At 35.9% G+C, this 25,037-nt stretch overlaps 1 protein-coding gene across 4 annotated transcripts in view; it reads left to right on the forward strand.

The window, feature by feature from the left end:
• Window positions 1–25,037, forward strand: part of LOC110212739 (serine/threonine-protein phosphatase 2A regulatory subunit B'' subunit beta) — a 116,751-nt gene that overhangs the window by 84,065 nt on the left and 7,649 nt on the right. For 3 of the 4 annotated variants that reach the window (XM_020992745.2, XM_020992746.2, XM_020992748.2), the window contains 4 exons: window positions 6,482–6,571; window positions 6,718–6,893; window positions 9,666–9,784; window positions 9,862–9,968. In XM_020992745.2, the coding sequence (XP_020848404.1) occupies window positions 6,482–6,571; window positions 6,718–6,893; window positions 9,666–9,784; window positions 9,862–9,968 (492 nt within the window). Of the gene's footprint in view, window positions 1–6,481; window positions 6,572–6,717; window positions 6,894–9,665; window positions 9,785–9,861; window positions 9,969–11,451; window positions 11,513–25,037 lie in introns of all 4 variants that reach the window. The other variant, XM_020992747.2, reaches the window with a different exon arrangement.

A 25,037-nucleotide genomic window follows, 5' to 3' on the forward strand; every position in this document is an offset into this window, starting at 1 on the left:
AACTTTGTTATAGTATATAATCTTTTAAATATTTTATTGTATATCTTTGCTAGTATTTTATTCACTATTTTTGCAACAGTATTCACTGGAGTATTGTTGGACAGCAAAGGTTGTACTTAACCTTTTTTTGTGCCATGAACCCATTAGCAATCTGGTAAAGCCTTTAGAACCTTTCTTGGAGTAATGTACTTTAATGAATAAAATAAAATAAGTTTACAAAGGAAAACAATTGCATTGAAATACAGTTATCGAAATATTTTTTAAAACACATGCACACACAAACCCACAAGTTCATAGACCCCTGGTCCAGGAGTGGGGAACCTGTGGTCTCAAGGCCACATGTGGCCTTCTATGTCCTTGGGTGCAGCCTTTTATTAAGGGGATGTAGTCTGTGAAATTTTGATTCAATCAGAGGGTCTCACTTGAGGATCTAGAGGACCATATGTGGCCTCAAGGCCATAGGTTCCCCATCCCTACCCTGGTCTAAATCTTTCTGTGCTTTGTCTTCCTAGTTTCTTTATCAAGACCATTATTTGTATCAAAGAAGAAATTTGGTTGGATTCCTTCTTATCCTATTTTTGTAGCCAGTTTACTGGTTTATTAATATTCAATTAATTCCTTTTAAAAATGTTTTTATTGATGCCTTTTGTTTTTTACATCACCATAGTTTCTTCTAGTTTCCCTTCCTTTCCCCAATCAGAGGCTTCCATATCACAGAATATCTTTAAAAAAATAAAAAGGAAAAAGAATCCATCTGATTAATGAATACATGCGAAAAGTCTGATAATACATGTGACATGTGATACTTGTGGACCTTCTGCCCCCCTGCAAAGGAGTGGGTTAGTATTGTCTTCTCATGTCTCTTCCTTGGAGCCATGCTTGTTCTTTATAATTCTGTAGGGGCAGCTAGGTGGCGCAGTGGATAGAGCACTGGTGCTGAAGTCAGGAGGACCTGAGTTCAGATGTGGCCTCAGACCAAACACTTGACACTTACTAGCTGTGTGACCCTGGGCAAGTCACTTAACCCCAATTGCCTTTAAAAAACAAACAAGGTTATAATTTTGTAACTTTTACTTTTCATTTGTGTGTGTGTGTGATTATAATTGTTCTTTCTGTTTACCGTGTCATCACTGTGCATATTATTTTCTTGGCTCTCTTTGCACTGCATCACTTTCATGCACAATAACATTCTTTGAAATTAATGTGTACCACATTTAGCCAGCCATTCTCTAATTGGTGGACATCTACTTTGTTTCCATTTCTTTGCTATCACAAAAAGTGCTGCTATAAATATTTTTGGCATATATATGGCATTTTCTTCTTTTCAATGGCCTCTTTGGGTATAAGCCCCAATAATGGAATCTCTGAATCAAAAGTTAGTAAACATTTATTAAGTACCTACTGTGTACCAGGCATTATGCTAAGTGCTGGGATAGTCTCTGTTCTTGGGTAGCTCACAATCTAATAGGAGAGACAACATACAAGCAAGCTATGTAGAGGATGAATAGGAAATAATTCACTTGGGGAACATTAGAATTAAGAGAGATCAGGAAAAACTTCCAGTAGAAGGTGGGATTTTAGCTGAGACCTGAAGGAAGCCAGGGAAATCAGAAGGTAGAGATGATGAGTATAGCATTTCAGGCATGGGGAATAGCCCATGAAAATGATCAGAATCAGGAGATAGGGATATCTTGTTTAAGAAACATTGAAAAGAGTGTAGACATTTTAGGCACCTGATTTGTATAATTCTACCTTGCTTTCTAGAATGGTTGTATAAATTCACAGATACATCAACAATACACCAGTGTGCCTATCTTCCCACAGCTCCTCCTATTGCCATCTTTTGTCATTTTTGCCAATTTTCAGGGTGTGAGGGTCATTTTGATTTGCATATCTCTTTTTTTTTTTAATTTTTAGGCAGTTTTGGTTAAGTGACTTGCCCAGGCTCACAGTAAGTGTCAAGTGTTTGGTCTGAGGCTGTATTTGAACTCAGGTCTTCCTGACTTCAGGGCCAGTACTTTATCCACTGTGCCACCTAGCTGCCCCTGATTTGCATATCTCTTACTATTAGTGATTTGGAGTATTCTTTCATATGGTTTGTTAATACTTTGCAGTTCTTCTTTAGAGAACTGTTTCTGTGTATTGTATAAATACACATACATATACATACACACATATATGTATTTATGTTTACTTATATACACACACATGTACTTGTAAAAGTCTTTCAAATTAATTCTTACTGAATGTTTAATAGAATTCATTTGTAAATCCTGGTCTTTTTTCTTTTGGGAGTTCATTTAAGTTCAACTCCTTGTTCTGAGATTGAGTTTAATTCAATTCTTTACTTCTTATTCTTTTCAACTAGGTATTCTGTATTTTTATAGATATTCATCCATCTTATATATCAGTTTTGTTGGACTGTATAGAGGCAAAATAATTTCTGTTAAAGAATTACCTTTATTTTTTCTTCATTTGTTGTGGTTGGTTTTGTTTTCATTTTTGATCCTGACGATTTAATTTTCCTCTCTCTTAAATTTCTGTTAGCTTACAGTTAATCTGCTTTGTTGTTGTGGGGTTTTTTCACCAACCAAAACAACTCCTATTTTTATTTATCAGCGGTTTCTTACTTTCAGTTTTATTACTATCTTCTTTGATTTTCAGGATTTTTATTTTTGTTTTTATATTTGATTTTCAGGATTTTGTGTTACAGGATTTTTTTAATTGATATATTTGATATATATTGATATATATTCAGTGATCTGTTCTTTGTTTTTATTAGTATTTAGAGAGAGAAATTTTCTCTTAAGGGCTACTTTGGCTCCATGGCAAAAGTTTGATGTTACCTATTTTCCTTTCATAAAATTAAGTACTGTTTCTAAATTTCTTCTTTGACCCAGTGATTCTTAAGTATTAAACCTTATTGGGATGGAGCCAAATATGTTTCTACACCAAAATCTGCATATGTATGTGTTCAGTACTCCTTTGTGCAGCTCAAGTAAGAGTTCATTGTCCATTCTCCCTCCCTACTTCATGGTTATATCCCCTTCTTAAAACCATACCCTACCCTACGGGTAGAGAACCTTCAGCCTTAAGGCTACACTTTCCCTAACCCTGCTCTAGCCTTATGTCTCTCTTAACTCTCCCTCTGTGACTCTTAAGGATAATGGAATTCTGAATGGATATTTGCCTCTTCTCTTCCTCTTAGTAAACATTTCATTATCACATAACCCCTTCTAGTTGCTTAAATGTATTTACCTTTCTAGTTTTGTCTTCCCTTCTGCATTCCCAGCTCTTGTCTTTTCATCAGGAAACCTTGACATTTCTGTTCAGCTCAGGTCTTTTTATCTGAAATTCTTGAAAGTCCCTGCTGTATTAAAGGTCCATTTTTACCACCTCATAAGATTATGCTCAGTCTTTTCGGGTGGGTTACACTTGGTTGTAAGCCTTTTTGAAAATTGCGTTCATTCCAAGATTTTTCTCCCCTTTATAGTAATTGCAGAAAAGTCTTGCATAATCATAGTTCCTTGGTACTTACACTTTTTTTCCTGTCTATAGCATTTTTTTTTAGAAGTTCTGGATTTTGGCTATGGCATTTTCATTTTGGAGTTTCTTTCAGGAAGGGATTGGCAGATTCTTTCACTTTTCACATTACTCTCTGCTTTTAATAGATCTGGGCAGTTTTATTTTAAGATTTCTTAAATAAGGTATCCAGAGTTTTTGTTTGGTCATGGTGATTGTTAAATTCTTTCTTCCTGACTTGCTTTCCTGGCCAGTTGTTTTTAATAGTAGATACCTTATATTTTCTTTTATTTTTTTTTTCATTATTTTGACTTTGTTCAAATATTTCTTATTGTCTCATTGAGTCATTGAGTTCTGTTTGCTTCATTCTATTTTTTAGGGCATCCACTACTTCGGCAAGGTTTTCCCCTTTTGTATGAGGGAGTTTATACTGGCCTCCCTAATGCACCTCCTCTCCTGTCTCTACCAACTTCTAGGTGGTTTACCTGAGTTTGAGCTGGCTTCCCTAGGACAACTCCCCACCCCCTTCCTCACTTCCATGGGCTTCCACATTTACCTATACTTGTGTTGTGTTCCATGGTAAGATCCCTCTACTTGACTCTGCCAGCTTCTGGCCATCTTTTGTTCAGTTCTGGATGAAAGCATTTACTTCTGATTCTTTTCAGTTTTTTAGGTTTGGGGTTTTTTTAAATTAAATCCGTGGTTTATTTAGATTCTTTTCAAATATTCACTAGGGTTTATGAGGATGAGCTATTAGTAACAATCTTTCCTGGAAATCTCCATTATAGGTTATCTTTCAAATGCACAAAATCTACATTTTAAAATGGTATTCAAATGTTTTCTGTCTAAATTCAGTTTCACACTTATTAACTGTCTTCTATATGTAAGGCACCAGGAATATAAAAATAAAAAACTGTATTACCACTGTCCTTGAGCAAATGTGTATAACATCAGGTAGAACATGATAAGGGAAAATAGAGATCCAAGTAAATGTTCCAGGTCATTTTGAAAAGAATAAGAATGCTTTGAGTTGTTGATTAAGGTAAGCTTTAGGAAGAGTTAGCACTAGAAGGAAGAGAATAATTCCAGTAGGCAAAGATAAGCCAGTGGGATGATCTGCAGGGCTGCATTAAGTAGAAGATAGGACAGGCATAGGAGAAAGCCAGCATTTCAAATGTGTGAATGGGTATAATGTGAAATTAACTGGAAAGATAGGTTGGAGTCACATTATAGAAGGTCTTAAATAGCATGTAGGAGAGCTTGCATTTTATGCTAAAGGACATAGGGAGCCACTAAAGATTTTTGATTAGGGGAATGACATGATCTACTTGGGGCAGCTAGATGGCTTCGTGGATAGAGTGCTAGGCCTAGAGTCAGGAAGACCTAAGTTCAGATCTTTCCCAGACACTTACTAGTTATGTGACCCTGGGTATATAACTTCTCTTTGCCCTAATCCATTGGAGAAGGAAATGGCAAACCTCTCCAATATTATTAGCCAAGAAAACCCCATAGACAGTATTGGTGTGCTATGGTCCATGGAGTCACAAAGAATTGGATGTGGCTGAATGTCTGGATAACAACAATAACAATCTGCATTAAAAGGACTATTTTGGCAGCTGTGTGGAGAACATATTGGAGAGAAGTGCTGGAGGCAAATAAAATAATCAAGGTTGGATATAATGAAGGACTAGTTTAGCTTTGTGAATGGATAGAAAGGGACATATAGAAAAAATGTTGTGGAGGTAGACCTAATAGAACTTGACCATTGATTGGATGTGAAAAGGGAAGGAGGGAAGAATAAAAATGAAGTGGGTTTCAGTTGTGATTGAGGAGGACGGTGGTAATGCCATTAACAGTGACAGGGCACTTAGAAAGAGGGCCAAGTTTTGAGATTAAGATGTTCAGTTTGGGACATCCAGGTCAGGATTTCTAGAAGGCAGTTGAAAATGTAGGACTCAAACTTAAATTCAAAATTGGAACTGGGTATACAAGTTAATTTTTCATCTGCATTCTCTTGGGTGTGGGGTAGGTAGGAAAAGAAGGTAGAGGAGAGAGATATTTAGAAAGGTATCAGGAAAGAGTACAAATGTCTTGTTCTTTCTAGTAATGATGCTGTTTTTAGTGTTTGTGTATTTGTTCCCACTTAATTTTTCAGTTTAAAAAAAAACCAAACCTTGATGGAACAGAGCTTGAATGTTTCACATTATTATTTCAAAGGGGCCAGAGGAATCAGTGGATATAGGGCATGAGCAAATGAAAATAGGAACCAAGAACTCAAGAAAAGGGCAAAATTAGGTCAGCAGGGACAGAGAAAGGGACAATTTTTAGAGGAAAAAATGGAGCTTTCTGGGTTAAGTTCTCCTTTGGCAAGTGGAATCGAACGCTTGGATAAAAACTTAAAAGGAAGTAACTAAATTCAGTCAACCAAGTATCCTGAACTTAGATTTTTACTGCTTCACCTCTATCACTTCATCTTGTGGTTTGCCACTTCAACAAAACTGCATATCGTCAGAGCCAACATATATAAAAAATTAGCAGTCTAGCTTAAATTGGGAGTGTTTAAATGACAAGACTCTTAGGATGTGTTTGTTTGGGGAGAGGGGACACACACATATGGTATAATTGTACATGGGACAGTTTAAATCAGCCAAAAACTGAAGCATTCAAATCCAACATAGTCAGCTGTATTAAATTTTACTTTGAATAATATGGAAGAGAAATGAAGTAATTCTTCTTACCTTAACACACTTTCCAAAGTTTGAGAGTATGGCACATATTTAGGAATCAACTAGAATTTGTCCTTTACCTAGGTTTTAGGGTTGTATCTTTAGGAGTTTTGTAAATACAGAATAACAATAATAGGACTAGGTAACATTTTAGCTAATGCTATTTGAAGTGTTAGGTGTTTTTTCTTACATTTTATTATCTTTTTCCTTTTGATTATTTCACTGAATTAAAGGGGCAGAAAAGTGCAGAAAGAAGGAAAAATAAGCTATGCTGATTTTGTCTGGTTTTTGATATCTGAAGAAGACAAAAAAACTCCAACCAGGTATTTTATTTTTATTTTGTGATATATTTAAAAGGTATATTCAGTATGATTTGTTTTGTGGATAATTGATAGCCATTTGGTTATTTGCTTTTTATAGTGTTTGGGGAAGACCAGTTTTTTTGCCATTAACATATCTATGATTTCAGTATTGAATACTGGTTCCGCTGCATGGATCTTGATGGAGATGGAGCATTATCAATGTATGAGCTGGAGTATTTCTATGAGGAACAGTGCCAAAAACTGGATAATATGGCTATTGAGCCTCTACCATTTGAAGATTGTCTTTGTCAGATGTTAGATCTTGTGAAACCACAACGTGAAGGTAATGCTATCTTCATACATTCCCGTTAATTTTAGAGTTGTCACATCCTTTGTTTGGCAGCTATAGACTAGGATAGTACCTTAGTATTGCCAGAAAGCTAATAAATTTTCATGGCTTATCCATAAGCATAGACTCAAATAAGAACTCCAGATACAATAAGTTATATAATCACTTGTGTTATTCCTCCTTACCTCCACTTCATAGAGTGCCTCATTTCCTTCAAAATTCAGTTTACACCAGCATGCTACTTTCTACATGAAGTCGTTCTTCATCCCTTTCCCACCTCTAGGTCAGCCCTTCCTCCTCCCCCCCCGTTACTGTTTTGTACATACTTTCTTTACCCATATAATTGCTTTCTTTCCCAAAAGAATCAACACCCCTATTGGCAGGAACCTTTTCATTCTGTCTTTGCCTCTCCAGTTCTAATGCCTGGCACCTCTTTGATAACTGTTTTCTGATTGATTGCCATGGAAATAACAGATCACAAAATTACCCTTGGAATTTGAAAATGGGGCATAAGTAGGTGAAAGAGATGGCCCTGCAAGGTCCAAGTGGGCAGGCCCAGCCTCCTAGAAAATGTCATGATTCCAAAGGAATACTCAGGAAAGAGTGCTTTTATAACCACAGTTGACTATTTTAAGCCTGGGATGGATGAACAGCTGTTCTTTCCTGCAAATGACTGCTTAAATCTCATTGGGAGGCATTTAAACTTTAAAGATCCTTTCGTCTCTTAATCTTATAGCTGGCACACTACAGTAATGACATAGCAAATAAAAGTCTCATTAAAGTTTGGGGCACACCCTGACAGGTCTAAGCAATTTGGAACCTAAGAAAGTATTTAAAATAACTATTGTTTCCAGGAACCTAGAAAGTTCAGAAACAGAGATAAGAGACAGGACAAGGATGAGGCTAAGAGGTTGGCAAGCCAGTTTTGAAAGAGAAAAAAGTCTTACTTCCACCTTCACATATCTGTTTTAGAAAGAACTAGCCAAATCTCCTATTATTTTTATAGTTAAAAACTAAATATAGTCATGTAATATAAACCTCTCTCAAAAAGATTTGAAAAAACTAGCTAACAATTTTGTCTTAAACATCAACTATCAAATATTATGGATATTTTATATAACTGTTCCAGTTCCTCACTAATCTGCTTTCTTGGGACTAAATATGCAGTCACTCTTTAGGTTTTTAAAGAATTTTCACTGATAACTTTGAAAGTAAGGCGACTTTCCAAGACCATATTTGCAGAGAAAGAAGTAGAGGGAATTTGCTTACCCTGGTAGTTACCTATACCAGTGAAATCAGTTTTGATGCTTATCTCTCTCCTAAATAATCACCAGGAAATGTACAAGAGGAGGAAGGAAAGAAAGAAATAAGTAATAAATATTTATTGTGTGCTAAGCACTTTACAAATGTTATCTCATTTGATTCTCATAATAGTACCTATCTCACAGGATTTTTATTATCTCCATTTTACAGTACATTTTACAGTAGGACAGTGGGTGTAAACAACTTTTTCTAAGAGTTGATATAATTTAAATCCAGATGAAAAAATCCCCTATTGTTGGGAGATTCTCTAAATTTTTTGTCTTTGGAAAAGTACATGGCATTGTACTAATTACAAGTTCTAAATTGCTATAAAGCTACATTAGTTAAATCCACAGCAAAACAAAAGATTGACCTAACTATCCATATGGGAAAAGCAAGAGGGATGAAAAGGCTATATTGTACAAACTATAACATGCTACTTGATAGGAACTCGCTGAGTTAGTACCTCAAAATGGGTGGGTATATAGATGAATATCCTGGACAAGTGCTACAGATGGAACTGAATTAGATAAATTTTCAAATAAGAGTGACTATGGGTATGAGCTGGGATTTTTGTTGATACAGGATACTGCTACTTGAGGAAACTAATAATGCAGATCAGCATCTTCTCTGCAATTTATAGTTTTAAAGCTTTGCCTAAAGCACTGAAAGGTTGTGGCTTTTCCAGTCTCACAACTTTTGTGTGTTAGAGGAAGGAGTCAAACCTAGATTTTCCTGGCTTTGAGACTGTCTATCCATTATAGATATCCATTTAGATGAAGCTGTTACTTGAAAGAGACACCTAACCACAGATTAGAACTATGCTGAAAATGCTAAGAATCATTTTTTTCCTTTCAGTCATAAAGATTTCATATAGTTGATAGAGTGTAGAACTTGAAGGTCAGGAAATTCCAGATCCACGTCATGCAACTGACCCTTAGCTGTGTAACCATGGGCAACTTGCTTAACCTATCTGAACCTCAGTATCCTTAGTTATAAAATAGTGATAATACCTTACCTATCTGAATGTACCTACCTTAGAGAATTGTGAGGGTTAAATGAGATAGTGTGTGTAAAGTGCTTTAGTGCTTTGCAGATCTTAAAACATTATGTAAATCTCAGCTGTTACAATCATTAGAAGGATACATTCTGATATTAGCGTTTAAACTTTGCCATAGCTGTACATTAAAGCATGTCATTTAGATGGCCCATTTAAAAGGAAATTTCTTTATTAGAAAGGTTGCCAATAATTAATTTAAATATAATTATAATATTTAGTTTTTCTTGAAATCTTTGAAAACACTTATTTGAAAATAAGAGTTTAAGTCTTGCTCTGCAGAAAAACTCATGAAGTTTTCTTCATGACAGTGTATGTAAAATAAGTAAAATGATAATTCTGTTTTGCTCTAAAGGTTTAAGCTATAAATAAATGTCTTTTTCCTCCTCTCTTCAACATTCCTGCAGGAAAGATTACTCTCCATGATTTAAAGAAATGTAAATTAGCAAATGTTTTTTTCGATACGTTTTTCAACATTGAGAAATATCTTGACCATGAACAGAAAGATCAGATTTCTGTAATTAGGGTAAGTGTGATGGAGACTGTGTTATGTTACATATTTACAAAAGTCTGTATCATACTAAAATTGTCTGTGCTATTTAGGATGCTGAAAGTGAAGGCCAAGAGCTCTCTGACTGGGAGAAATATGCTGCTGAAGAATATGATATTCTAGTGGCTGAAGAAGCAGCTGGTGACCAATGGAATGATGGGTAAGAACAGTGTTGTAAGGAATTTTAATAGAAGTAAAGTAGATAAATGTACTTCTTTAGGACTTGCGTATCAAAATGAAAGTAGCATAAAGTATGTAAAACCGCAGGTGAACTTTAGTTAAGTACCATTTGATGAAGCTATTTTTCTAAATTTGCTCATGTTCAAGTTGAATGTAATAAGATAATACAACCTTTTAATTAATGTGTCTCTTTAATTAAAATTGTAATCTATAGTATTTTGCCAAGCTTCAAGTTACATTCATTTAACCAAGCCATTATTTTCATCCTTCCTAGTTTCTCTGTCTTAAATATAGGAACTCAGCTAATATATACATACATGTATTTTCATGCCTGTATTCTAGTATATGAAGTTGATAGAAAAGCATTGTAACACTTGAAGTTGTTCTCCTAGGAAATAGTCTTCAGAGAAACCAATTTATTGCTTTGTAACATCCTATGCTGCCTTCTCTTCTTCCTTGACCCAGTTCAGTTTCAACCATTCTGGCTAGTTTTGCTAATTGATATAGGCAAAATTAGAATGCTCTGATCTATATGAAACAAAATTGATAGCTCACCCATAGTTAAAGAATGCCTAAATTAAAATAATTTTTTAAAAGAATCAGTACTTTTGAAGAATGTTGCTTCTTAAGGCAGCTAACCATCTGTACTAAAGGGAATCCCTATGATAGATTTTCCTTCAACTGCCACCCAAGACCACTCATTCCTCTGTGTAATAAGCACTTTTGTGTTTGATAAGTCTATAGTGCTTCTGAAGTACTGGGGTTTATAAAATGAAAAGAAAAGCTGAAGAATTTCCATGTCTAAAGCATGAGGTTTAGTTTTTGCCTATTGGAGCAGTATTCAAGTCATCAGCATCTTCCAGTTTGAATCTAAAATATATAAGATTTCTACAATTGATAGAGACTTGCTCTAAAAAATAGCGTGTTCATTTAACATCATATGGGACCTTTTCCTGAAAATGGGGACAACATATGCATAGCTCTTCTTAGGCTGTGTCATCTCTGGTATTTGACAAAGGCACATATTTTTGGAGCAGTTATCCCTTGTGTGAGCAGGCTGAGTCTTTCAGCATCTTTCTCCATCACTTTGCCAAAGTAGGAGGGGTGAAGAGAAGCAACATTTATTAAAGTAACATGTAGGCTTATCCTAAGAGGATCAGGCTTTTCTGTAGTACATAGTACAGGTACAAGGGAAAAAAAAACCAAACCCAAGCCCATTGTATATTGGGGAATAACTGAGAGTTGGGGAAGGGTTACTAGTACGGTCTAAAGCCTACCCTACTCCTACATGTATGCTGATATTTAGGAATTTTAACAACTAGAAGTTAAGTCTTTATATATCTCACTTCCATTTTAAAAAGTAAGGATAAGTTCATATTCATTATTAAAAATTTTTTTGAATTATTTTAAGAATAATGTACTGAAGTAGCAAAACACTGACATTCCTTCTATAACCATTGTAGGGATTCTGACTTCTCTGACTACTAGCCTGCACAAAGGTCTATAGAGTAAGGAATTACTCAGGTAAGGGTATGTTTGCTGGCAAAGAAAAATTTACTGATGTAGGTCTGCATGTTATCTGAAATAGTGTATTATCCTGAATCCAGAAATAATAACTTTTAATGTCCACTATTATAACATTATCTCTGGATCACTAACTTTCCACTTTGTGGAATCTACAGAAAATAATCCTAACAATGTCTTCTAAAAACTTTACATAGATAGCTTTTCTGTGGAGTCTTCAGGTTCAGCTATTTTAATATTTCTTTGCTATGTAATTTTATCTCTGACCTCAAACCAGAAAAATCTTAGAATCTGTCCTGCTTAAAATAGGTTAACTTTCCCAAAATAAACTACAGTAGAGGGTTTGTTTAGTGTAGTAGTTATCTCAATGTTACAGTATTTCAGATTGATACATATGCATCTTTGTCATGTCTCATTGAAGTTATCAACATTGTTAATGAGATTCCATTCAAGGGTCTTCCAAGCGTCAAGCCAGTATAGCTTAATAACTGTTAAAATTCTGAGTTAATTAATCAGTCTGCAAATGAAGAATAAGTACAGGTTCAAATCTGTGTTACATTACTATATATAACAAAAGTATTCCCATAGAAGAAAGTCATTAGTACAACATTGCTGACCTGGCTATATAACAAATTATCCACAATGAATAATCCTATATATAAGAAATATCCATTTGGTTCCCTGGCTGTACAATAGCTACTTTATATCAAAACCCCTGATGCTAATTGCATTTAAGGCAGAATGGGGTGATAACAAAATTGAGCTGCGGCTATACTATTCATGGATCTATTATTTTGTCATAAGGCATTACTGACCTTGTAGCTGATCTCCCATTCATCCCTAACAACAACAAAGTATACTTAAACTAAAAATCACAATTCAAAACAATGAGGCACATTGAGACAAATTAAGTAATAACTACTGGCTTTTTGTACTTGTGTATATTTGTGTTCTTTTTATTTTGATGATGTCCTAGGAAAGAGTGAGTTTTATCTTTATATATATCTATATATAGATATATATAGATATATAGATATAGATATATATATCCATCATGGGAAAGAGATTTCAAGCAAATGTAGAAACCATGACTTATTCTTAACAATATACTTAGCATTAAGAAAGTAATTTTATGGGGGGAGAAAGGCAGGTTTTGAGTCACAATTACCTCTTAACAAAAGACCATATTGTAATTTCCTTTTTTTTGGAGATTTTAAAGAAACAGGTGAGACAGTTTAAATAGGAAGTAGACTCGGTATTTCAGCATCTTTTTCAAAAGCTATGACCATGGAATGTATTGAGAGGAATAATGTATGAGGTGGCTGTAAAGATAGGAAGGGCCAGTTTGTGAGGAACTTTAAATGTCAAACAGAATTTATATTTGACCTTGGAGGTAATAAATAATCACTGGTGTTCACTGAATTAGGGGCTTAGAGGGAGTAAGACCTGTCCTTTAGAGAAATCACTTTGGAGGCTGTGTGGATTAGAGTCAGTAAAAACTTACAGTACAGACAACAATTAAGCTAATGTATAATATAAGCAAAAAGGGATAAGGACCTAAACTAGGGTTGAGATTTTGAGTGAAAAGTAGGGGAGATATTTAAGACATATTGTAGTAATGGAAACAAGATTGGGAACTGATTGGATATGTAGGATGAGAGTGAAGAGTCAGGCAGAATCCAAGGTTGAGAAAGTGAGTGACTGAAAGGATGATGGTATATCTGTTGAGTCTGAGAGAATTCAGTGACCAGTTTGAAGTATCCAATCCTGACCATGTACTCTAATCCAGTGACACTGGCCTCCTCACATCTATAGACTGCATTTTCACGGGTTATCTCCTATGCCTGGAATTCTCTTCCTCCTCATCTCCTGCTTTCCCTGGCTTTTGTTCAAGCCCCAAATCAAATTCCACAAGAAGCCTTCTGATCCTTCTTAATGCTATGCTAGTGGCTCTCCTCTATTGATTTTTTACAGTTTACTTTGCATATATTTTGCTTCTGCATAATTGTTTGCATGTTATCTTCCCTTAATAAATTGTGGGTTCCTTGAGAACAGGAACTGTTTTGTTGTTAGGGTTTTCTTTGGGGGAGGGGGCAGTGTTGTTTTGCCTTTCTTTTATCCCTAGCACAGTGGTTGGGCATATAGTAGATGTTGGTAAATGCTTCTTGACTTGGCAGTAGAGCTAAGGAGAGAGAGAGACTATGGCTGGGTTATATATCTTGCAGTCATTTTCATAGGATGTAAATTGAACTCATGAAAACTTATGAGGTAACCAGGTGAAAGAGTATAGTGAGGAAAAATAAAATGGTCCAGGACAAAGCCTTAGTATATACTCATTGTGAGTATGATATGGACACTGAACCCTCAAAGGAGACTGAGGAGGAGTAGTTGGGCAGGTAGAAGAACTAGGAGAACAGTGTTCTGAAAACCTAGAGAATGTCTAGGAGAGAGTGGTCACTAGTGTCAAATTCTGGAGGGAAGTTAAGAACAATGATAATTGAGAAGAGGCCATTAGCTTTGGGAATTAAGAGATCATTGGGAGGAGACTTCCCAGGCACATGAGCAACAAGATGAAGAAGTAGACTTTTTTTCTTATCCCCATGACCTCTCAGACCTCTCCAAAACAGAAAAGATAAAGCACCAAAGATAAAGCAACTTCAGCTGTCTCCATGGTCTAGGGCACCGAGAATCCAAAAGAATATTTTAAAAAAACAATACATACCTGTGAACTGGCACTCAGCACCCCTCCCCTACTTCCCTCACTGCTGGCAGGCTGCATTAGCAGATCAAACTCCCCTCTCCCTCCACTTCCTTTCCAGTGCCATGCATGAAGACCCCCAGCTCCAGGCTGAGGAAGTTTGCCCAAGCCAGAGCAGAATTTAATGGCTTTATATAGCAAAAAATTGGCATAAGAGAAAAACTGGAATCTTCAGTGACAAATTCACCCAAAGAAACAAAGAAAAAATAGATTGGTAATGCAAATTTATATAAGTAAAGGACAATCTAGAAGAAGAGAAGCAAAACCTGATAACATAAAAAGAAAATAGGTTCATGCTACAAGCAAAACATACTAATCTCAAAGATAGGATGTGTAGAGGACAGCCTAAGGATCATAGATCTCCAAGAATATGACAGGACAAAAAAATCTTAAAAACATATAATGCAGGAAATATTAGAAGAATACTACTACCCAGAACTTCCTACACATAGAAAATGAAATATCACTTGAAAGAATTCACAGATCAACTCCAGAAAAAAATCCCCAAAATTCATGATGATTAAATTTAACAGTTCAGTTCAGAAACAATAAGTTCTTCAGGCAACCAGGAGAAAGATCTTCAAAGATCAAAGAATTGAAATTCAAATGACACAAGACTGTTCTGGACCCAGTAGAAAATGCAGGAGTGAATAGAATATTGAGGAAGAGCAGTGGAACTCAGGATGCAGTCCAGGATGACATCCCCGTCAAATCTGAGCTTAACCATAAATGAAAAAAGGTAGACATTCAATAATGAAGAGACATATGAAACATTCTTTTAAAGAAAACTAGGTCTGAAGAGATCATTTGCTTCCCAAACAATCCAAACAGTAGAAATGCAGAAGTGAATGAATGTAGCAGCCAAGAACAGTAATAGAGTGATAGCAGAGTAGCCAGAAATAAACTTCTTTCTAAATTTACACGAGGACAGAAGTCCGATGGAGGTAACAATGAAGAGGCAGACTCAGGGCATTATGGACAGTACCTGGGAACACCCTGCCTACAGGTGAATCAGTTGTGTTTTGGTTTTTTTTTGTGGGACTACATTACGACATGGGAGGGTGCACAAAGGGGGGAAGAGGAGGCAGAGGGCTAGAGAAGAATGGATGATGTGCCAAAGCCAAATGAGGGGCATGTAGTGGGGAAGGTGACCCTTGTGGTCTACAGGTGAGAAGATGGGGAAGGGGCGAGGGAGGGACAGGTAGAAGGAGGCCTTACTTTAATGGTGGGAAGGGTTTCCATTGATGAATAATCCTATGAGTGACAAGGCATAGTATTGTGAAAGGGAGGTTGGGACCTAGCACTGGATGTGGCCTAGGAGTTTTAGTCCTATTTCAGAATGGAGGAGAATTGGAATTCCTGGGGGAGTGGGAAAGCATGGACCCAGGAAGGAGATTTTGAGGCAAATGTGGGGTAAGATTTAGATCAGTGGTAGACTGCATAATCCGTGGCTGAGGGAGGGACCTATCAGGGCAGAGTCCTCTCTGTCACCTGCAGGAATTGGCATTATTCTGGTAGTGAGACCCAGTGGAAAAAGGAAATCCACAAGGCAAGCTCTACAAAGCAGTGGCAGAAACTGCCTAAAAGGGAAAGTCTAAAGAATCGATACCTTGGAAGCTTTTATTGCATGAAGAATACAGAAAAAGGAGAGAGACCAGATAATTATAGGGGTCATGAATCAGAAAATGAGGATCTAGAGTAGACTGGATGGATAATGAAGAAAGAGAAAAATCCATTTTTGGAAGAATTAAATTTAAGAAACTAATGAATAGGACTAATAAAGGGGGAGGAGAAAAGAGGAGAATCTACTTGATTGAGAGGGGGAAAAGAGAGTGAAAATTATATATAAAAGGAGAGGAAAAAGAAACTAGTAAGTAAAACTCCAAAGTGGATCCAGGGGTGCAGGGAAGAGAGCCACCTTTAAAAATATTAATGTAAAGTAACTTTAGGAACATAGTATTCTGTTTATAACAGAAGGGGGGAAACTATAACACATGGACACATGAAAGAAAATATAAATCTAACTCATAGCTTTAAATGTGAATAGCTCAAACAGTCCAATAAAATGAAAAAGAGTGCCAGATTGTATGAGAAAAGGCCTACAATCCATTGCTTATGTGAAGAACATTTAAAAAGCAAAGATATGCACAAAATGAAGTAGAGGGGATGGAAAAAATTTTTGCTCTGCATCAAATGAATCAAAAAAGCAGGAGTTACAATTGTGCTATCTGACAGCAAAAACCAAACAGTCAAAAAATTTAAAAAAGGATAAAGGTACCATGAACAACTATTCAGTATCAGTAATAAACTCCTTGTTGCTGTGCAGTCATTTCAGTCACGTTTGACAGTCTTCATGACCCCATTTGGGTTTTCTTGGCAAAGATACTGGAATGGTTTGCTATTTCCTTCTCCAGCTCACTTTACAGATGAAGAAACTGAGGCAGGCAGAGTTAAGTGACTTGCCTACGGTCACACAGCTAGTAAGTGACTGAGGCTAGATTTGAACTCAGGTCCTTCTGACTCCAGGCTTGGCACTGTGCCACCTCACTCTAAATTCTTTAGCATCCAAATGATAAAGGAAACATCTGAGCTACAAGGACACAGGCATTAAAACAGCAGTGACAGGAGGCTTCAATGTCCCTCACTCAGTTTTGGATACCTCTTAAGGAAAGATAAAGAAAAGGGAAAATATGAAACAAAAATTGCTGGAGAAGTTAGAGTTAAAAGATTTATGGAATTTTCTTAATGGGATAGTAAACAAATAGGCATATATAAATATTTCTAAGCATCACATGGAACTTTTATAAAAAATAAAATGGCAGAAATAGTTAATATATCCTTTACAGACTATAATGCAGTATAAATAGCAATTGGTTTGGGGACTAAAAACGAACAAAAAAAGAAAATACAAACCTAAATGGAGACTTAACAATGAAATCCCAAATAATGATTGGGTCAAAGAACACATCATAGAAACATTTAATAACTATGTAAAAGAAAATGACAGTGAGGAAACAACATATTTTTGGATGCAGCTAAAGCAGGCCTGAGAGGAAAAATCATAGCTTTACAAGCACATTAACAAAATAGAAAAAGAGAGGATTATATATATTTTAAAAAATTAGCCAACAAACCTGAAATAAGCACAGAAGAGGAGATATTAAAAATGAGAGGGGAAACAAAAAAAAAACCCGTAAAAATGATAAACCTAAAAGTTGGTTCTTTGAAAAGACTAGTTAAGGGTTAATCTAATTTAAAAAGCAGAAAATCAAATCAATAAAATAGCACATTAGTAAGGTGAAATCTCAGTAAGACAAAAAAGAAAAATAATCAGAATACATACAAGTTATAGGCCAACAAAACTGAGAACACCAAAGAAACAGAGGAATACCTTCAAAAATATAAAATACCCAAACTAGAGATCTTAAATAACCTAATCTCAGAAAAGGAAGTATTTATCTTGCTGTAAAGGAACTACAAAAAACTCCTCATCCTGGTAGGTTTATAGGAAAATTCAGTCACATTCTTAAAGTTAGTACTCATACTTCACAAACTCTCAAAACACTGAAAAAGAAAGCATCCTACCAGAATCCTTTTATGAGGCAAATTTAGTCCTAATACCTAAACCAGGGAAAGATAAAATATGAAAAGAAAACTGTAGGCCAGTACCACTTAACTGACTCAAGAATTTTAAATAAAACCCTGTTGAAACAAATTATAGCACTCGGCAATTTATCCAAAAATATCATTCATTATGACAAAGTGGGATTTATGCCAGGGATGCAAGGATGATTCACATTAGGTAAACAGTCGACATAATCACATTAAAAATCAAAACATCCAAAATCACATGATCTCATTAGATGCAAAAAATACCACAACAAAACACAACACTTATTTTTAAACCCTATAGAATATTGGATTAGAGGGACCTTTGTAAGATAGAAAAAGCATCTATCTAAAACTAAAAGCAAGCATCATATTCGGCAGGGATACAGTAGAACCTTTTCCCAAAAAAACCAAAACAAAACAGAAGGATGCCCACTCTTTCCACTGTTATTTGATATAGTTCTGGAAATACCAGCAATAAGAAGACAGGAGAATGAAATTAAAAGCATAAAGATAGGTAAACAGGAGATAAAACTGTCCCTATTTGCTGATATGATGTTTTGCTTGGATAATCTTAGGGAATCAACAAGGATGCTAATTGAGACAATTTGCAGACTAGGAAATAAATCTTCAAAAAGCAACAGTATTTCCATATAACAAAACACAAAAAGCAGTAATAGAATAGGAAATCCCATTCCAAATAACTACAAATGCATAAAATATCTGGGTTTAATCTCCCAAGGCACATTAAAGAGTTATATAGATTCGATCACAAAGCACTCCTTAAAGGAAAAAAAAAACTAAATAACTGGAGGAATATTTAGTACTCATGGCAAGGCTGTGCCAATGTAATAAAAATTGTCAAAATCAACTTACATTTTAAATGCTATACCAACCAAATTACCAAGGGGATACTTTACTGAGCTTGATAAAATAAAGACAAAATTCATTTGGAAAGACAAAAAATCTGGAATATCAGGAGAATTAATGGAAATAAGTAGGGGTGAAGGGACAATAGCACTTCCATACCTCAAACTATATTATAAAGCAGCAGTTATCAAAACTATCTGGTATTCATTTAAAAAAAATGGAAAGATCACTGGAACAGATGAGACAAAGGAGAAATCAGAAAAAAACTTATTTGATGAAAATTGGAATATGTATATTTAATTTAGGGATGATCTGGTATAAATTAGGATTAGACTAACACCTTACAACTTATTTCATAATACATTTTAATGGATATGCAACATCAGCACTTAAGACCATACTATAAATAAATTTTGTGTGTGTGAGAGAGAAACAGATCCTCTACCTTTCACAGCTGTGGGTAGGAGATATATTCTTAACCAAAACAGACATGGAGGCAGTTATAAAATGGATAACTTTGATTACTTAAAACTGAAAAGCTTCTGTCCAGACAAAACATCCTAGGGTAAAAAGGGAAGCTGTCTAATGGGAAAAAAACCTTTGTACCAATTTCACTGATAAGGTTTTGGGTTCACTGATACGGAGTGGGTGTGAATATATACGATATATACACATACTATATAGGATATATAAACAATAAATATATGACAGTCGTTCTCCAGTAGATAAATGGTCAAAGGATATGGACAAACACTTCTCCAAGAATTGCGAGATAAGTATTTGCAACCACATGAAAGAAATACCCCCATTCACTAATAATAAGAAAAATGCATATCAAAACAGCCCTGACATTCATTTTATACTCTACATATTGGCAAAAATGACCAAAAAATGACTATAGTTAGTTTGGAGGGTTTGTGGAATGATACACACTAATTCATTGTTGGGGCTACGAAATGGTGGTCATTTTGGAAAGCAATTTGGAATTATGCAAATAAAGTAACTAAAATGTCTATACCCAGAGATTTCATTATGTAGTTTATACCTCAAGGAAGCTACTGATAAAAAAGAAAGTCCCCATATACTCTAAAATTTATATAGCAGCACTTTTTGGAATAGCTCAGAATTGGAAACAAAGTAGATGCCCATCAGTTGGGGAATGGATAAACAAATTGTGGTACATGTGTATAATAGAATGATACGAAGTGGCAGAAATAATGTGTGTGATGAATATGTAGATACGTGGAAAGATCTATATGAATTGAGGCACAGCGAAGTAAAGAGAGCCAAGAAAACACAGAAACTACAATATAAATAGAATGATACCCCAAAAATCAAAAGTAAATATAATAAAATTATTAAGATCAGGCAAGAATCAAATGAAGAAATATATAAGAGGTCACTCCCAACATATCCTTTTGGGGAGGTGGGAGGTCCAGAGGTGTTACCCATTACATATTTTCAGGGCATTGATCAATTGTGCTGATTTTTTTTTCCTTTCTAAAAAAATACTATCTATCATATAGGGTAGTTCTTTAGGAGGGGAAAAGGAGGAACACTTGCGATAATTATATTGATATAAGAAAAAGAAGATAAAAACTTATTTTTTTAAAAGATCATTAGTAATGTTGGATTGGAGTTTCAGTGAAGTGATTGGTGGAAGTCAAACTGTAGGGAGTTTAGATAAATTAAGAAGAGAAAGTTCGAGGCAGCTAGGTGGCACAGTGGAAAAAGCTCCAGCCTTGGAGTCAGGAGGACCTGAGTTCAAAAGCAGTCTCAGACACTTGACACTTACTAGCTGTGTGACCCTGGGCAAGTCATGTAACCCCAATTGCCTTACCATTAAAAAAAGAGAAAGTTGGAGATGGCTTTTTTAGGCAGTTTGCCTCACAAAAGAGGCAAAAGATAGTAAATAATGGTAAGGATTGGGGGGAGGAGGGCCTGGGATCTAATGAAAAATTTTTAAGAATAGAGAAGACTTAAGTGGGTTTGTAGGCAGCAGGGAAGGTGCTAATAGGGAAATTGAAGATTAAAGAGTAAGGATGATAGGGGTAATTTGCTGGAGAAAATGAATGTAAATGAATATGTGAAAAGAAATTATCGCTAAATTAAATAAAGTGAGATCATAAAGGGATTTATAGTGTGAAGTCAACACCTTACTGCATATTCTATGTGGTGCACTAGTTTAATATGCAGGCTACACTACATAAATCTTCTTTCTGAAGAGCATATACATGTGTTTTTGTTTAATTTAACTCCATACTTAATCAAACAGATTATTTTAAGTGAAATGAAATTAGAAAATTGCTGGAACCAATGGGTTAGTGATCATAAACCTTCCACCTACCAATCTAGAGTACCAAGGAACTGATATTTTTTAGGTATCTGTATTCATCCCCATTTTTCTAGACTTTTTCCCATATCAGTGATTTTCAGAGTATCCTGCCATGAAAGTATGATTGACATATTAACTTCTAGAACCTATCATATCATTGTGCCATGCATCAAAAAAAAAAAAAAAAACCCAAAACAAAACAATTTCGGCAGTTACTATAATCTCTAAATTAGAAAAACTTTGACCAAAAGCATTCATCCTTCTGTTGTGTTATCTTTTGTGTCTGGGACATATGCTTTTACTTCATAAATTTGATCATATCTTTTTAGTACTTTTTTTCCCTAAAATACTGTTCCTGTAATTTACCCATACTGCCATGAGGTTACTGTCCTGTAAAGATTAAGTCATGGGCATGTGTTGCTGAAGATTCTAGATTAAAAAAAAAATTTTTTTTTTGTTTTCATTTATCTCCAGTAGAACAACTTTTTAATAGAATAAATGACAAGGTACAATTTGTTTTGTTTCTCACTAATCCTTCATTTTTTCTTTATCAGCTCATATTGAATTTTCATTTAAGATTAAGAAAAATCTGTTTTGGTGATTTGTCCTCAGTTTCCACTTAATAAAGTACTGTTTACCTTTTGAACCACTTTCTACCTCAGCCACTAGCAGTTTGAACTAATCAAAGGAAAGATGTAAATAGACATTTTATCCTTCTTACCAGAAGAGCTCTAACTTCCTTTGCATTTTGAAGAACAGAAAAAAAAAATAATGGTCACTGAAGGCGTATTGCTAGTGAGATTATAACCCTCTCCTCTCAAAATGACTTTTTTCATCCATTTTCATCCATTCATTATTTCATCCATTTATTATTTTTGAACTCCCTGCTTTCCTTGTCTGTTTAGCTTATTCCATTTATCTAGGTGTAATCTAATTTCTAAACAACTCTTGTTCATTTAAGGTAGCCCAAAGATTTCTTACAGGACCTATTATCATACCTGCAGAGATAGAAAATAAACGTAAAAATATTTGAGCAGAGAGTTGACCTCATTTGATTATAGTCACCCAAAGGAAGAATGCCTGCATAAGTATTAGTAATTTTTATCCCAGGCCAAGGAAGTAAAATACCCAGTTGATTAACTCTATTGCAGGTTTACTAAGGGAATAGCCATGATGGTACAAGTATAATAAATCGTTTTATTGTATAATTATTTTATACAAAATCTTAAGAGAGCAAAACTTGAAGAATATATTTTCTCATTTTGTGTAATCTTATCTGTATGAAGAAAATGGAAAACTTTCATTTTTCAATACTTTACATGGGCATGTTTTTATATTTATCTGGACACAAGTAATGGGTTTTTAAAGCGAACTAAAGTCATTTGCCATAGAATTGTGTCCTGTAAGTAGCAAATTTTTAACCTTTTAAAAAAAATGAATTTTTTATGTAATCTTTTGAGAAAATAGAATATTCATGCAATTATTATGGTTTCCAAAAGAAATCTCTTAAAATATGTGAATGAATGTAGCATTTATTAAGTGCTTACTGTGTACAAAGCACTATGCTAAGTGTGGGGGTTACAAAAAGAAATGTAAATCCCTGTTCTTAAGGAGCTTACATTCCAGTGGGGGAAACAACACATAAGGAAGGCCTCAGCTACAAATCAGAAAGGTCCCATCGTCTATAAGGTGCAGCAGCAAAGCTCTTGATAATGCCTCTTCTTTGATGTCATTTCCACTGATAAAAATTTGTTAGCGCCAAGGGTTTTGGTGACAAGAACTTTCTTTTCTGAATATTCCGTAGACGTAGCTGTAGTCCATGCAGGAGCAATTGCCAGGTTATGTCTCTGTAGTGATTGTTTCCCAGGATGACGACTGTGGACACTGACTGGAACAGAAATCTATTCAAATGGCACATTGCCTTTGAGTGTCAGTTGGTAGGGACATCCGGCCCCTCCACAAAAGTACCTCCCTCAGATGATGGCTCTGAGGGCTAGACTGGAAGCAGGACTGCTGGTGTAGGGGTAGTCTCACTGCATGTTGGGGGCAGTTGGTAAGCAGTTGCTCCTGGTGGTGATGAATAGTAATATGGGCCTTTTCTCCACAATGATCTCTCCCCTCAATGATGGCAGTGGAAGCTTGTTGGAAAGTAGGTTTGGTGGTTTGTGGCACTCATTGGATATATAGTGTACCTATTTGCCTCTTCAGAAGAGAGATTAGGTTCACTATAGCACCAAACTGATTTGAGATGTTAACTAAAGATACAGCTGCTGCCACTTTTTTAAAATATAGGGTTAACAGAGAAATAGCAGAGTAGCTTAGCTCTGCTACCTTCAGTCAGTTAATAAACATTAAGCACCGACGCTGTCAGGTACTGCGCACTAGGCACATACAAAAAAAGGGAAGAGACAGTTCCTACCCTTAAGGAAGTAACAAACAAACAAATATGTACAAAGCAGCTTTATAAAAAAGAGGGGAATGAGCTTTCCCGTGGGGTTGGGAAAGGCTTCCTGCAGAAGGAGGGACTTTAGTTAGGACTTCAAGGAAACCAAGGAAGCCAATAGCCAGAGATAATAAGGAAGGAGGGAGTGTTCTAGGTATAGGGAACAGAGAAAATGCCCAGAGCTAAGAGAAGCAGTGTGTTTTGCATGGAACATGAGCAGCCGGGAGACCACTGTCACTAGATCAAAGTGTACATGGCAGGGAATAGGTATGAGACTGGAAAGGTAGGAGGGGGCTAGGTTATAAAGGGTTTTAACATCAACAGAGGATTTTCTACTTGATCGTGGAGACAATAGCCACTGGAGTTTGATGGGGATGATGGGACGGTTATAAGGACATGTAACTTGGTCAGACTTGCTCTTTCGGAAAGTCACTTTGGTGGCTGAATGGAGGCTGGGTTAGAATGGGTAGAAACTGGAAGTAGGCAGACCCCCAGCAAGCTGTTGGAATAGTCCAGGCATAAGGTGATAAGGGCCTGAACCAGAGAGGTGGCAGCATCAGAGGGGATTTGGGAGATGTTGCCAACGTGAAATTGACAGGCCTTGGCAACAGCTTGTTATGGAGGGTGAGACATAGTGAGGAATCCAGTATGACTCCTAGCTGTGAGCCTGAGGGACTGGGAGAATGGTGTTACCCTCAATAGTGATAGGGAAGGGGGTGAGGGTGGAGGGTGGCGAGTGTGCTTTAGAGGGAAAGGTGATGAGTTCAGTTTCAGATATCCGGTTCCAGATGTCAGAAAGGCAGTTGGAGATGCAGTACTCAAGATCAGCAGAGAGACTGGGACATTATGAGTAGATTTGAGAATCATGAGCATAGAGATGGTAATTAAATCCATGGAAGCTAATGAGATCACCAAGTGAAGGAGTATAGACAGAAAAGGGCCCAGGACACCTGTGATTAGAGGGTGGGATTTAGATGAGAATTCCAACAAAGGAGACAGAGAAAAATTGGTCAAATAATAAGAGGAGGACTGTCAAGAGAAAGTATGTTCTGAAAACCTGAAGAGGATAATCGGCAGGGTCAAAGGCCACAGAGGAGTTGAGGAGAATGAAGATTAAGAAAAGGCTAATGGACTTGGCAACTAAGGGATCACTGGTAAATTAGGAGAGAGCAGTTTCTGTGGAATGGTGATTTCGGGAAGCCAAATTGCGTAAGGGGGTTAAGTAGAAAGTAGGAGAAAAGAAAGTAGAGGCTCCTATTGTAGGACCTTCAGCTTGCCTGTACTCCATAACTCTGGCTAGTTGTCATGTATACTTAATCAACTTTAGTCATGTATACTTAATCACTGAGTATTTATTATATTACACATCTGGCATATGTCAGTTGCAGTACTTGGCACTGGGAATACATAGCCAAATGAAATATCCCTTCCTTCAGAAAGCTTTATATTCATTATTTTTAATATCATGCTTTTTTGCATCATAATTGCATGTTTTTAATTTGGAAATTTC

This window comes from Phascolarctos cinereus, unplaced genomic scaffold, assembly GCF_003287225.1.
Source record: "Phascolarctos cinereus isolate Bilbo 61053 unplaced genomic scaffold, phaCin_HiC Scaffold_726;HRSCAF=1367, whole genome shotgun sequence".
Classification (NCBI taxonomy): Eukaryota; Metazoa; Chordata; class Mammalia; order Diprotodontia; family Phascolarctidae; genus Phascolarctos; species Phascolarctos cinereus.